General features: G+C 47.2%; 3 protein-coding genes across 13 annotated transcripts; all 3 read left to right on the top strand.

The window, feature by feature from the left end:
- Window positions 1–526: 526 nt before the first annotated feature.
- On the top strand, window positions 527–6304 carry LOC112295000 (U-box domain-containing protein 44). 9 transcript variants are annotated; one of them, XM_090244226.1, is made up of 9 exons: window positions 584–756; window positions 1431–1913; window positions 2111–2167; window positions 2305–2366; window positions 2530–2613; window positions 2832–3892; window positions 4012–4454; window positions 4565–5434; window positions 5662–6304. In XM_090244226.1, exons 6-9 carry the CDS (start codon window positions 2971–2973, stop codon window positions 5941–5943), a joined length of 2517 nt encoding a protein of 838 aa, XP_090100352.1. In that variant the 5' UTR covers window positions 584–756; window positions 1431–1913; window positions 2111–2167; window positions 2305–2366; window positions 2530–2613; window positions 2832–2970; the 3' UTR covers window positions 5944–6304. The 9 variants fall into 9 exon arrangements, with proteins under 9 accessions (XP_090100348.1, XP_090100352.1, XP_090100351.1 ...); XM_090244225.1 differs by having other exon boundaries at window positions 2827–3892; XM_090244222.1 differs by having other exon boundaries at window positions 527–756; window positions 1142–1913; window positions 2305–2613; window positions 2827–3892.
- Window positions 6305–6401: 97 nt separating this feature from the next.
- LOC112295002 (uncharacterized) lies at window positions 6402–10103 on the top strand. 3 transcript variants are annotated; one of them, XM_024546071.3, is made up of 3 exons: window positions 6402–8373; window positions 9636–9722; window positions 9916–10101. In XM_024546071.3, the coding sequence occupies exons 1-3, from the start codon at window positions 8081–8083 to the stop codon at window positions 10055–10057; spliced, it is 522 nt and encodes a 173-aa protein (XP_024401839.2). In that variant the 5' UTR covers window positions 6402–8080; the 3' UTR covers window positions 10058–10101. The 3 variants fall into 3 exon arrangements, with proteins under 3 accessions (XP_024401839.2, XP_024401845.2, XP_024401842.2); XM_024546077.3 differs by having other exon boundaries at window positions 6433–8373; window positions 9947–10103; XM_024546074.3 differs by having other exon boundaries at window positions 6433–8373; window positions 9922–10101.
- A 176-nt stretch (window positions 10104–10279) lies between these two features.
- Window positions 10280–13057, top strand: LOC141044334 (uncharacterized). Its single transcript, XM_073540679.2, has one exon. It carries the CDS (start codon window positions 10280–10282, stop codon window positions 12230–12232), a length of 1953 nt encoding a protein of 650 aa, XP_073396780.1. The 3' UTR covers window positions 12233–13057.
- The last annotated feature ends 1368 nt before the right edge of the window (window positions 13058–14425 follow it).

Raw genomic sequence — 14425 nt, 5'->3', positions numbered from 1 at the left:
GTCCTGTGGTGGTATGTGGCATGGTGTTGTCGCAGTGGGTGATTGAACGATCAATCAATCGATGAAGGAGTTGGGGCTTTCGGTTTCTACTTTTAGCCGGGACCCACTTTACAAAACAGATCAGCTGGGGCTGATGGGAGGAGAAAAGTGGGGGTTTTGCGAGGCTAGTCCAGCTCAGTCCAGCTTAGCCGTGGTGGTGGTGGTGGCATCACAGCCTGGGGAACAGTCGTTGCGCTCTGACCCGATCTTCTCGCCTTGCTCCTCCTACGACGCACCTTTCCTCGCCGCCGTTGCTTGCCAGTGTCGGGACCATCTATCTGCATCACTCCCTTCACCTCGGCTTCTATGGATCGCCACTTCCTCGCCTCCTCCTCCTCCTCCTAGCCCACTCTGCGGAATGCTGTCAGCAGGTCAGTGTTGCACTGTTACTTTGCTGCTCTCATCGGGCTTGGCTTTGCAACTCGCGAGACACCCTCGTCTGTTTCTGTCGGTTTTGTACTACTTCACTTGCTGGGTTGTAGGAGGTTCTGTGAGTGAGGTGTTCAGTGACACTGGTAGTGGTTTGGATGTAGGGGAAGGAATATGAGGAGGGGAAGAGAGAAAGAGAGTGCGAGTGAGGAAGGAAGGCAACGAGTTTTTGAGAGCGCGAGATTCGAGATGTTGAGTGAGGGTGGAGACCTGAGGGAGCGTAAAAGTTGTGTTCAAAGAAATGGCTGAGAAATCTTCTACAGTTTATCGGAGGATGATTTGTATCTGGTGAGATCCCTTCATTCAATCCTTGAATGTTTTTTCACCTGATATTATCACCACTGATTCTCCGCCGTCAAATTGATCTGTTCCAGCAGTTTCGTTGCTGCCTGTTTTGTTTTACTTTCCGTTTTCTTTCTTTCTATATCCCCCCCCCCCTCCCCTCACCTTGCTCACATTTTAGCGGAGGGGTACAACAGCTTTGAATCTTCCCATTCTTGTGACTATCCGGACGAGCTTTGCTGTACCGACAATGTGTGATCATATTAGGATATTGGCGATTGAGAGGGTTTTAGGAAGCTTTGGCAATTCACCCTATTCGAGCCAATTGAAAATCCAGACCATTCATTAGAGTCCAAGCTTACGGCATTTTTTAATCGATTGTAAAGCGCAGACTTCTTGGGGGAGGGAAGAGCAGGATAGAGAATGATGCCCCTATTAATGTTGAAAAATTCATGCCGTCGAGCTATGCACCGATCCAAACTTGGGAATCATAAGACGGTCCTCTTCCGATTACGTTACATCATCTGAATTGAGTTATTAAGAACTGAGCCTGTCGAACTTCGAAGCGGGGACAACCAAACACCTCGGGGGTGATATCGATATCCAGCACCGGCACGTCTGAACTTAAATGAGACTGTCAAGGTCTGAGCAGTAGCTGATTTGTGTCAAATTGTGTGTAGAATGCGGCAGCGGACCGCTGGTCCATCTCTGCTGGAGGGAATTATAAACGGGCTCGCCGCTTATTCCAAAACTGCGCGCAAGGTTTTCTTCGAATAAGAGAATTTCAAATTGTGGGCTAGGTATACGGTGCACTTGTGCACATTAGTGGTTAGTTTGCGAGGATCAAACGAGATCGATGCTGAAGTGCTAGAGCCTCTCCTTCGAGAGATCCAAGTTGCGCAGAATTTTATCGCCTCTTATAGCTGTCAAAGCGGGCTGTACATTGCCACTCACCGCCGATGTGTGGCGACGCACCCCGAGGACATCACACAGGATTTCTCTGCCATCTGCGGTGCACCAGGATGCCAAAGGGTGAGGGGGGCACAGTGGCCCAAGGATTAGGATTCTGGCGGTTTTTGCTATGAAGCTTATGTTGCACTCATGGAGATTGTTGGTTTTATTGTTGCATTTGGCCTATCCAAGAACAGATGGCAGGAATCCAGGTATGTCACATTCACAGGTACTCGAGATGAAGCAATTGTAATTAAATCGTTCATTACGAACTTTCGATCACTGCTTCGACTCCTATACTTTTTTTTATTATGCTTTGGACTGGTATCCTCCCGTATTACTTCATCGATAAAATTTGTTAGGCTTAAGTTGATCTACATTTGTTAATTTTTGTCCTTTTTTGTGGCAGACTATTTTATGTGTGCCAACCATGAATGGGGTGGTCGAGCTTGGTTCAGCTGTTTTAGTGAGTCTCTAGTTTTTGCACCAAATTGAGGGACCGTCTTTGAAGCGCATTCATTGTTCATTATTCATTGTGATGATATGCTTGACCATACAAATGTAGTAAGCAGATTGCTTAGGTGCGCATCTTGCACTTTGCAGATCCACAAACGCCGGGATGTTGTTGAGCATATTAAGATGGTGTTCCAAGACTCAACGTGGGGGTTAGATGATATGCAAATTATTTCGCATTCCCAAGTTGCAAATTTTTAATTAGCTATATTGCTTCTCAATTTGGTTGATGTATGCAGACCAAGTCGCATTTATTACTCCTTGAGAAAGCGTGATCGGGTCACTCTTCGTTTTGAATGTAGCACTCCTGGTCAGGCATTGGTATTGGAGCAATACATATGACTGGAGGGAGCAGACAAGGCATCTAATAAAATCTGCACACGAGCTAATTTAGCTAAGGTGAAATACTTAGATCTTATCTCTTTCAATCAAACGATGAGTGTTGACGGACAAATCTTGGAAATATTCTCAATAGATTATGTTTTTGAGTCAATATATGTCTATATACAATCTCAATTCGCAAACATGTCACTCGCGTGAGAGTAAAAAATGTTAAATGGTTCAGTACGATCTCATTTTTGATTGTTTTAATCCATCTTTTTATCGTCCCAGCAAAGATTCAAAAGACTGGATAAGAAGATCTTAGTTGCGCGGCTTTCAAGGACTCAGCATTGGAGCAAGATCTTCTGACACGCATGTGTGCGGGCGGTTGGGGTTGAGGATCCAAAGCGGGACGATTTGAAGTTGACAAACAAGATGGACGTGCGTAAACGTGACGTGCAGGATACAAAGGGCGTGGTTGGCAATGGGTACAACAACCTCTTACAGCAGCCGACTGATCTAGCCACCCCTTCTGAGGATCCCAATGTGATGTCCCATCACCAAGAGTATCGGCGATTGGAGCCTCTCTACGAAGCCTTCCTATGTCCTCTCACGAAGCAGATCATGCGCGAACCTGTTTGTTTGGAGAATGGCCTAACTTTTGAAAAGTCTGCAATCGAGCAATGGTTGCAAAAATGTCGAGATTTAGGGAAGGAGCCAATCTGCCCCCTGACTGGGAAGCTGATTACTACTCCGCCGAAGCCCAGCATTGCCGTTCGGAACACCATTGAGGAATGGACCACTCGGAACGAACTGGCGCGCATTGACATTGCAAAGGTACTCATTACTGCCGATGCCTCGGAGAACGATGTACTCCATGGCCTCCGGGATGTGCAAGTGCTCTGTCGGAAGAAGTTTAACAAGAACAAGATACGCAACGCTGGCCTAATTCCTCAAATTGTGGATCGCTTGAAGAGTGGAAGAGAGGCCCGGGTTCTAGCCCTTTCCACTCTTCGTATCCTCGCTGAAGATGACGATGAGGCAAAAGCAATCATAGGCCAGACTGACATATTGCGACAGGCCGTAAAGTGTTTGGCTCGAGACGACCCGACTGAGCGAGAGGAATCAGTAAAGCTTCTTTACGAGCTATCAAATTCTTATTTCATGTGTGAGAAGATCGGTGCAACCAATGGCGCCATACTTTTCCTCGTGGGAATGACCAGCGGCAGCTCTGAGAACATGGTTGCTGGCGACATAGCTGACGACGTCTTGACCAACTTGTCAAAATGCGACAAGAATGTCCTTCAAATGGCGGAGAATGGTCGTGTGCAACCACTTCTCGATCGCCTCACTCAAGGTTAGTACTACAAAACCCCTCGCTTTTCTTTGATGTAGATAACAGTAGGCAACTCAACTCCGCTAGCCTCGCTGTGAATCCCAAGTCTTATTAAATATTCGTCGTGGCATGTGTCTCAGGCGATGCGGAGGTACGTGTAGAAATGGCTGAGGTCCTTTCCGAACTGACCTTAACCCCAGAAGCGAAGGCCCGCGCCGGCGAGCTCGTGTCGAGGACGTTAGTGGGGATGTTAAACAGCAGCTCCTCGTCTTCGGAGAAAGCGGCTGCTCTGAAAGCTCTCCGCAGCATTTCAACGCTCGAGACCAATGGCAGCAAGCTCCTGGAGGCGGGGGTGTTGATTCCTCTAATGCGCGATCTCTTTGTCGTCGGTCCCAATATGGTCCCCATGAAACTAAAAGAGGTAGCCGCTACGATCCTTGCTAATGTGGTTAACGCCAGCGGAATGTGGGAGAGCATCCCCGTCGATGATGGCGGCAACACGCTCACATCTGAGACCATCATGCACAACTTCCTCCACTTGATCAGCAACACCGGGCCCGCAATCGAGGCCAAGCTTCTCCTGGTACTTGTTTCTAACTTATCATTTCCGCTCCCTCTCTCCTTTTCAATCTCACATCTTCCATGCACTTCACAGGTGTCGCAATGCTTAAACGTTATCGAAATTTACTGCAGGTGTTAGCAGGGCTAGCGTCAAAGCCGAGAGCCGTGAGCAAGGTTGTCTCCGCCATCAAAAGCGCGGGCGCCATAGTCAACTTAATCCAGTTCTTGGAAGCCACTCAACCCGACCTCCGTGTCGTCTCCGTCAGACTCTTATACCTGCTGTCGTTCTACATGTCCCAAGAGCTCGCAGATGGATTGCGCGTCACCACACGCCAATTGAGCACAGTAGTGAAGCTATTAGGCCAGTCGTCCGCAACAGAGGAGCAATCCTTCGCCGCTGGATTGCTGGCCAACCTTCCCTTACAAGACACGCACCTGACGCGCGCATTGCTCGATGAGAACGCCTTGCCTACGATCGTCGAGCGCATGAATGAGATCAGGAGGGGAGTCGTCAATATTGGAGGCAGCCGCCACATCGCGGCGTTTCAGAAAGGCTTGGTGGGAGTCCTCCTCCGATTCACATCCGAACTGGACGACCCTGAATTCGTCGGCGTAGCGCAAGAGCATGATCTAACATGTTTGTTTACGGAGCTCCTGAGAACCTCAACCCTTGACGAGGTGCAACGCTCTTCTGCGGAAGCATTGGAGAATCTGTCTGCGAAGTCGCAGCAGCTATCGAATGTACCGGAGCCTCCCGCGTCGATGCCTTTATGCTCTTTTTTTCCGTGCCTGTTTCAAAGACCGCCCTTGCCCACAACTGACGTGTGTCAGCTACATGGCGGGGTGTGTTCCGCAAAGACCACGTTCTGTTTGCTGCAAGCGGGAGCCATTGGGCCCCTCCTTGCGTGTCTTGACCACCGCAATCCGAGCCTCGTGGAGGCTGCCATGGCAGCTCTGTCCACAGTGCTGATGGACACTGTCGACATCGATAGAGGCGTTATGGTAATCTCCATCTCCTACGGCAGCTCTGTTTACGTGAAATTATTTCTTATGGTATTGCGTTCCCAACTTTGTGAAGAGTGTCCCTTCATAGCTTTTAGGAGGTTCCTCTACCTGGCTCTAGTGCTCTTTAACATTCTTCACGAGTTTATGTAGAAGCCTGTGTAGTTTTATCTCTTTGGTGAGATTGCACAGGAGGAGTTGTCTTGACGAGATTTTGTATGTTGTAGGTATTATATGAAGCGGATGCAATACACCCCATTTTGACAGTCATGCAGGAGCATCGCACAGAGGTGTTGCGGCAACGGGCGGTGTGGATGGTGGATCGGATCCTCCGCAACACCGAAATGGCGCAAGCCATTTCTATCGACTCTGGCGTGCACACGTCTCTCGTGGACGCATTCCGGCATGGCAATTTTCATGCTAAGCAATCAGCCGAGAACGCCCTGAAAACGTTGAACAGAATACCGCAAAATTCTGTGACACTGGCTCCCATGTTTAGGAGACGGTGAACATCATGGTTGCCATTCGCTTTTCTGTAATCTGTTTTATGAATTCCGTTTCCAACAGCATATTTTGGAGGGTTTAAATGCCATGTAGAGTGATTGAAAGTGGAATTCACAGAGCTTGGAGCATTGACCAATTCTGCGTTGAGAGTAATGGCGTCCAATTCTTCTGTATCCTATTCGATCGAGGAGATAGTGCGTCATTCTTTTTACTTGGCATGCACGGGTTTTTTCCAGGTTCAAGGTTTACAATGTGAAGAATAAGGTTATTCGAGTATCCCATTCTTTTGCCTCGTGGACTTGCTCAGTGACCTACTGTATTCAAAGTGTAATAATGCCATTTAAGCCGAAGGCTTTTTTTGAGTTATCGTGAAAGTTTCCGTGTATGAGTGTGTCGGTTGCCTGATATTCTTGTGTAGTTGTGGTACTAGATGAGTGATTCATCTCATGGGAGTTTCCGCTGCAATGTCTTAGCTATTGCAACAATAATCATACATTTGCCTTGTGACGAAGTTGAGTGGGAATCGAATAACCCAAATTTTGAACTTTTCTGAATACTATTAACCTGCCGGTTACTCCTATTTGTAATCTACGGACCCCGACAATAGTCGCTGGGTAGAAAGGTTTAAACAAAGAGCTTCACTGGCCGTTGATGTTTTCCTCCTTGTGCTTGTAACAATGTTGATTGTGCTTGCTCGTAATCTGTATGATAAACTTTACAGTATTGTGATAAATTGTGCAATGAGCTGGTGCAGAGATTTCTTGAAGCTGAGTGAATGTCAAAACGGTCTCCGATCACTTGAAGCGCACACGCTTTGAAACCTGAAACTGATCTTTTTAGTTGCTTGTAACACCTTCCGGACTGAGTATCAGAAGAAATTGCACAATTTGTTGCACTTAATCGGGCATCCTCCAAAGCATGGAAGTTTGGAGCCCCACATTGCTGTCGGAGCTCAACGTGACTGCATCTGGAAGTGTGTTATTGGAAAAGAAAGAGGTCTCCTCTATTTCATTTCAGGTGTATGTTGTGCCTTGCAGGTTGTGTGTGCGGAGCAATGTGGATGCGGCAAGTTTTCCTGTTCGACAGAATTAACGTATGGCGCACTACCTCTGGTGCAGCGTGTTAGCGTACCGAAACAGTTGAGTTTGACAGGAAAAAAGAGAACCACGAAAGTTGGAACAAATGAAATGCAAGTTGCAGCTCCTCCTCACCCCGCAGTTAACCTAAAATTCGAACAAGACTTGAAACGAGCAAAAAGCCAACAGTCTTTTTTCACAGCATGATGAACCCATTTACTCCAGAACAGTACGCTCCTGATACTGAAAATGACTCAAATGAGAATGCACTAGACCCTCAAATTATTCTCTCACTCTGTTTCTCTAACAGAGCCTGCACTCCCATATTCACAGCAAATCCCAGCTTCGAAAGGCGCCAGAAGTGGATGCAGAGACCCTAAACGAATTACATAAAATGCCATGCAACCCTCCAAATTCAATCGGCTCAGAAGAGATAGGCAAGGGTTTTGTCTGGGGAGAGAATGGCTTGACTACAGCATCTTGAGTGGAGGAGGGCAGTGTGACCTGAGGACAAACTCTGCCAAATAACTCCAAATCCAGCTTGAACTGCACGGGAATAATGATTGCGCTCATTAACACCCCACAGACAGAAAGGAGCGTCCGATTCAAGGATTCTGTGTTTCCGATTGCTAGGAAATAACGAAAAGCGACTTCATGAGCGAGCAGCAAACGCAAACATCCACGAATTTTGTCGCTGTCCTTGAAATCTAGCGGGAGTTTGTAAACTGATGTGAGTGCCGAGGCCAATTTCAAAATAAAAGCATTCTGCTGACCCTGGGGGGAAATCGCCCTACCATTGCCTTAAAGGGCCATTTATTGCACAGCCATGTGCAGGAAGTGTCACGCGAGAAACGCTATCCGCGAATGTACTTTTTAGGGTGTAGTCAGGCCGACGACTCGAGATTCCACTTCAGTGCAGCAGAGGATTCTCGATTACTTTGAGAGCAGTTAGTTAACTTTTGAGAGCAGAATAGAAATTTAATTCATAGCAGACGTAACTGTGAAGTTGTAGTGTCATTGCGGCTGGCTGAGTTCTCTTACAGGTGGTTGTGGTTGGCGTTGATATATGTTGCCGAGCTTGCAAACAGCAAGAGTGGCAGTTATTTGGCGCAACTCGTATCAATATTCAGACATGGCACAGAGGTATCAGTCTCCATCAGCTTACTTGCCTTCCGTGATGCGAAGACCCGAGTTGGTATGGCAGCAGAAACTCGACACGATTCCGCCAACTTTGCAATGTAGGCGGTGGGAAGGGCTCCCAGAGACCGCGGCAGACTTTGTTATTCTCCTGCGCAGGCACGAGTTTCTGAAAGAGATTGTGCATGCGAACTCGAAGGAGGACGTCCTGGACGCAGAGAGGTGCTTAGAAAATCCACTAACGACCTCTCTCAGCTCCCCAATGTGTATTTCTTCGATGCTACGGAGATGATGTGTCAAGATTTCTAATTATATAGCTTAGATTGGCTGATAAGATCCAGATCGGCTGAAATTATCCATGTGCGGATTGTCGAACAGAATCAATTTGAATTTCATTTAGGTTTTCGCTTCAAACGAATTTTTAGATCCCCACCGAGTTGTAGGCCGGATTCTGTGGTGAGCCTAGGGTTTAGTTGGTGTCCTTCCTCCTGGTTCGGGGTTGAATCACTGCTTGTGAGCATCTTCCAGAAGCGCATTGATGGTGCTCTTTCTTAACTCGGGTAGGTGGTCATTCAATGTTCAATGCTGCAGATGTTTTGATAGAGTCCACTTTCCGCTATGCTTTTGCTGCGAGGGTTTAACGTGATTCATTTTTGCAACCGTTGATCTTGTGTCCTGGATCATGGGTCGCAATATTTGCGTTCCTCTTTCTCACTGCGCTTGAAGTGTAGTCTTGAATTATGTTCATGTGTTGAGAACTTGGCGGGGTAGGAAGGTGGTGTGGCCAGTTTCGTAAATCCTCGTGTTTGACAAGCTCATTGTGCATGCCCCGTCATCGAGAAAGAGGATTGTAGGCTATGAGGAAGTCCTGAAATGCCAAGCGATCCTCGTTGTAGAGTTTCAGTGCACTTGTAGATGTGGGCTTTTGCGTTCAGCACTAGATTTGAGGTAGCTACTATGGAAAATCCACTTTTATCAAGGAGATTTTCGGAGAAGCCGACAGTGCGGTGCATTCCTGTGACTTGGATTCCGAATCTCCTCAACAGAATATATTCCAAGAATTAGACTTTGTGTTTGCTGGGATTCCTGCAGTGATGTACAAGTTATTCCGATAATATGGCTGTGAGCGCTACTTACATCATTTCGAGTGAAAATTCCATAGAATCTAATCGAGAACGCGTCAAATCTCCTCAACAGCCGAATTAGGTCAACAGAGATTAGCGACGACATCCAACGTGTTTTGTTCCTGCCGCTGTATTTGACAAGAGACACTGTTTCTGGTAGACCCGAGAGCAGTTGCTGAGTTATCGATGGGAAAGTCTCTTGTGCTACAATGGGTCTGGATTCCTGATTTGCAGCTTCTTATAAGTTTGCTATGTGCATTGTCTGCACTAACTTCTGAATGGGTTGAGACATTAAGTGCAATGCATTTAGCTGGAAATTGTTATAGGATTAACACCTCTCGTCTTTTTGCGGGTGTGTAGCATTGAGCTTCAGATTCTTAAGGATCAAGTATCGAATGGTACAATATTAAGTAGGAGAAGATGCTCACTAAGAACGATCCAAACCAGGTACAAAAGCCCTCGAGCCTCTGCTACAATTTGTGATGTTACTCTATAAGGCTGTTGTCATCCAGGAATTTTTGTAATGTTATGAACGACTGTAAAAAGTTAACGATTTTGAGGTTTTATTAGGTCAACTTGTCTGGCAAATCAATTCTTTATGGATGATTGAAACCTTGAAAATGCGCTTGGACTTGTGAAGCATCAGGGCTTACGGACCTGTGCTATTACAGCTGGAGTCTGGTGATGGGGTGCGACAACTCAAGCGCTTACAAATCCGGAGTGCAAGAAATATGGGTTTCCAAGACACTGTTTTTGTGCTGGCCCCTGAGACTACCAGATGAGATCAGAAGTGAGGTGGAATTCGCGCCATTTATTCTGTCATCTTGATCCAGAATGTGGTTTTAGCTCATGGAAGGATACACCACCTACGGCACAAATGCGGAGGCCTTGTTTAGGAAGCGTTCAGAATGGCTCCTTAGCTCTTCCTGTGCTATTCGTGGTCCCTGTGTCTGGTGTATCTGTGCTTTGCTAGGAAAAACGTCAAGGACGAATCAAGGAAGAGAATGGCCGATGTTGAGAAACAAAAGGCCCATCTCCTGAACAGAGGCTCCCCTCAAGCATGGCTCATCAGATTCCTAAGATCTGTCCGACGAAAACCTCATCGGAGGTTGAAGGATCATGTACTCGGTCACAGTTTAGAGTCACGGGTCTCGAAGAAGGTAGTTGAAAACATTTACAAAAACCATGAAAATGCCTTCAGTCGTATCGAAGCTTCACCAAACCTTAACGTCCGCGTTGAGAAATACAATGCTTTCATCGCCAGTCCGAAGCCTGAAGATTCTCTGCTCAGAGCGTTTTCCAAGTCGAAAAGTTATGTGCATCCGGATGAGGCGGATGATACGGACGAGACGCCTGCAAAGAACAGGAATAACCACGGCAAGAGCAAATCCTTCTCAGTATTTTCTTCGCTTGGAAATTTGTGTTGTACCACGGGAGAGGAGTCATTTTCTAAGGACAGTTTTAGTTCTGAGCAAGTTTCGTCTAGTAGAAGCCGAAGCGGAAGTAGAAGCCCGTGGTTCTTTCCTGGATATAGGAGTTTATCCTCACGAAATCGGGAAGCTCGGCATCAAAGCATGGAGCAACTGAAGAAGGCGGAGTTGTTGCAGTTAGATGTGAGCAAGGAGTTGATGTGCACAGAAGCAACGAATGCGGAAGAAATATCTTCCAAAAGGCATCAGAAAGACGGGCCGTGGACGGTAAATGATCCCAGAACGTGGAGCATGGATCTCACGATGTATGGGGAAGTTGTCAAATGCCTCGTGGATGACGTGAAATTGTCTCCAATAACGAACCAAAAATCCGCCACGCTCGAGAACCTTATGTTTGAACCGGAAGCTGATGAAGCACCCATGATCCTCCCGCATTCAGAAGACGAGTTTGAGAATCCTGATCGTGTACCTCCGTGGAACTCATCAATATCGTCTTTCAGCAGTAGTAGAGAGTTCTGGAAAACCGAAAAAAATGAGAGTTCTCGGAATGTTGCAGAGAGCAACACCGCGTTGGTACCTTACAATGGGGGGATTGGCAGCGTCGACATAGGGAACATTTCAGTCAGCCAGAGTCTTCTGAGAGCAAAAGTCTTCGGAGCGGAGATGTACCGAAAGCAGTGTCAATTGGAGAAGAAACACGAAGAAGAGACAAAAAAGCTCCTGTTCTCCCTGGACCAAGCTTTGGACCAGTACAATCACAAGAGGATCGTTGAGGACGACGACTTGAAGGTTGAGAGCCCAAATTTCGAGCTGTACAACTCTCCTGTCTTTGAGAGCTTTCTTGAATCCTCGACAAAGGCGTGGGAGACCAACTCCTTCCCACTTCGAATTGAAGGGGAATCGAAGGATTTGAAAACCCCTGACTCTGTTCGAGAGTTGCACTGCATCACGCTCCAGTCGCCCGACATTGTGGGCAATCATCAGGAGCTAATGCTTGATGTGGAGGGCGAGAGGGTGACGATCCCCCACGGCAAGGCGCATCAGTCAAATCGTTATGTAAACAACAGCACTCCAAAAATGCTGTCTCCTTCTCCCTCAATCTGCGAGGATAGGATCCACCACCCGCAAGGAGAAGACAACACGGTACTAAACTTCGCACGCTTGCAGATTGACGAGCTGAGCTGCCGAAAGCGGCAATTCAACAAGCCACGAAGAGCCCACAAGCAACAGAAGTTGAAACAAACGACCTTCGGGGCCGAGAGCTCCGCATCTCCTCGGCCCCCTATTCCTGCAGGCAACGTTGCTAAGGAGAGCGTGGCAGTGGTTGTGGAAAGCTCCTACGACCCTTACGGTGATTTTCGTGCATCTATGATTGACATGATAATCGATCAGAACATCCAGCAGACATCCGACATGGAGGAGCTCCTACAATGCTACCTTGCGCTCAACGAGCCCGACTATCACCAAGTGATCGTCGAAGTCTTCTCGGACGTCTGGCATGAACTGTTTGAGGGCAACAGCAGCTGAACCACGGGCAGCCTCCGAGATTAGGTTCGTCGATGACTTCCTTCCTGTAGTGGTCCATATTCGCAATCTCGTGCCTACAGTGCAGGAGCTGGAAACTAACCATGGTTCTCACTCCGTGGAGACCATAGTTAGTTTGTGGGGAACTAGCATAGCGTCAGACTTTGGCATAGAACAATCTATGGGCTTAATGTAAGCAGAAGGTTTTGACCTTGGAAGCTAGTCCCAAGATTCGGTGTCGGAGTCCTCCACCAAATCGGAAGATTGAAAGTAGATTTTCACGAGGTCACCGTATTATTTTTAATTCTTTTTATTTTGAATAATCGCATTCGTTACTTCTATTCTCCAATGCTACTGCATCCAACACCTGGATTCGTATATTGGCGGCGTCGTGGCGGCGCTTGCGACGCAACGGGGCAGCAAAGCTGAGCCCCGAAAGACGAAGACGAAGGCTTGCGCCGGTTTGTGATGAAAATAATGTGGTCTGCGCCCAGAGTCACTCCCATCACGTTTATTGTATTATATTTATTGTATATATATGTATTGCAGTTGATAATCTTTGCCAAGGGATGGAGGTACACTTTCGTTGGTGCTTTGGATAGATGCTGAGTGGGTGAAACGCATCCGCTCTGCTTCACAGTGGCCGTTGACATCTTTTTGCTTGGATGTTGGAAGGCATTGTGGTTTGGGAAGTTTTTATAGCCTTGGATTGTTGCTCAGCACTCTATGAGCTCAATCGGAAAGCTGTACGCAGGTTGATTTGGATTGAATTTAAAAGGTATTCAGAATGTAGTGTAAAATGAAAACGAGTAAAACACACTTGTACGAGATGAGTAGAGTTTACCCAGAAACACTTGATGTTGGAGTTGAACGATTTCTATCAAGCACAACACCTCAACTGAGATTAGTATGTGAGGCAGTGATAAGAGACATCTAGAAGGCTGGACTGAAAGTATGTGCCCCCTCTTAGAGTCATCTGTGTGCTTCGATACTTTCGTCGTTTTGCCGTATTGCTTCACCTTGTGACCTTCCCTACCATCTTTTGGTGCAGGTTGCACCTTGCTATTTGTCCCAGAACGTGATCGCAAGGTCCTCCTACTTACCATCAGTTTCTTCTTCTCCTGTCTGAGCACTCGTAACATTCCGGGAGCCTGTACAGCTTCAGGATATGGGGCATCAGAATCTTGATGAACAGTTCGAGAGGGTAGGCCTTGTGAAGATCGCAGGAGATTCTCTTAAGATATCCTACCTGTCCGCGAAACTCTTCCTCGTCATAGGCGGAAGTCTGACCACAACCTCTATCGCACCCATAAAGCACGCAAAATTTTGCTGTACCCACAAAGCTCCGAATGCGTTTGTCATTCAATTTAAAGCATCAATTTCTCGAGCCACCCCTTTTCTGTTGCTGTTTCCAACACTCTCTTCCAACCAACTCATTGAAACGTGAGATGAAAGGAGCTAGAAGCACGCGATCTGAATGTCTAAGCCTTTGTGAAGATCCATAACACCGTCAAAGCATTGGTAAACGCACTTAACTTGTTCAAGCCAAAGATCATACAGCGTCAGACCCGAACATGAACAACACCACGAGCTGCACGTGAGTCTACAACCAAACCATGCATAAGATTGTGCAGAAAACAGAACATGACGAAGGCATCGTAAAGTAACCACACTATATCACTCATTGCGTGCGAAACACTCACCAACTCACCGCACCGCCTAGCCTAATCTGCGATCAACTTAAATCTCCACGGCCCAGATGGGATGCACATCATTCGCAAGAACGCAACTCCCCAGCGCAATTGCCACCCTGAGAAACGGTGACGAGTTAGATCCTTGGACATGCTGACAAGCCAGACCAACTACGTCGACGACTACTTCTTCAGCTCGTCTGGGAAAAGGTCAACAGGGTCAAACTTGTCGGCAGCTAAAAACAAATGTGGGCGTTGCTGCGAGGCGGGTAAAGTGAAGGACGCGTGCTGCTGTAGGAGCTCCATGTCCGGGGCTCAGCCATCGCCCCCTTTCCGCCATGGAATCCATCCCCATTCCGGGTTATTCACCCGTTCCTCTTGTCTGCATCCTCAGCTATGCGGAGGCATTTGTGTTATGAAAACAGGATGAAAGCATGAAAACAGGATGGACAGAATTCGTTGCTAACGAAAGGTGCCAGAAGCCAAGGAAAGGGCACTTCTGATG

Source organism: Physcomitrium patens, chromosome 18 (genome assembly GCF_059467195.1).
Source record: "Physcomitrium patens ecotype Gransden chromosome 18, ASM5946719v1, whole genome shotgun sequence".
Classification (NCBI taxonomy): domain Eukaryota; kingdom Viridiplantae; phylum Streptophyta; class Bryopsida; order Funariales; family Funariaceae; genus Physcomitrium; species Physcomitrium patens.
The sequence above is the reverse complement of the archived record's forward strand: the minus strand, read 5'-3'. Positions and strand labels throughout refer to the sequence as shown.

Coding starts and splice junctions, on each gene's coding strand:
- LOC112295000 (XM_090244222.1), top strand. CDS start 2,971: ATGGACGTGCGTAAACGTGACGTGCAGGATACAAAGGGCGTGGTTGGC. Junction 4,455..4,564: donor TCGAGGCCAAGCTTCTCCTG/GTACTTGTTTCT, acceptor AATTTACTGCAG/GTGTTAGCAGGGCTAGCGTC. Junction 5,435..5,661: donor ACATCGATAGAGGCGTTATG/GTAATCTCCATC, acceptor TGTATGTTGTAG/GTATTATATGAAGCGGATGC.
- LOC112295002 (XM_024546077.3), top strand. CDS start 8,081: ATGTTGCCGAGCTTGCAAACAGCAAGAGTGGCAGTTATTTGGCGCAAC. Junction 8,374..9,635: donor GACGTCCTGGACGCAGAGAG/GTGCTTAGAAAA, acceptor GCGGGTGTGTAG/CATTGAGCTTCAGATTCTTA. Junction 9,723..9,946: donor CTAAGAACGATCCAAACCAG/GTACAAAAGCCC, acceptor GTGCTATTACAG/CTGGAGTCTGGTGATGGGGT.
- LOC141044334 (XM_073540679.2), top strand. CDS start 10,280: ATGGCCGATGTTGAGAAACAAAAGGCCCATCTCCTGAACAGAGGCTCC.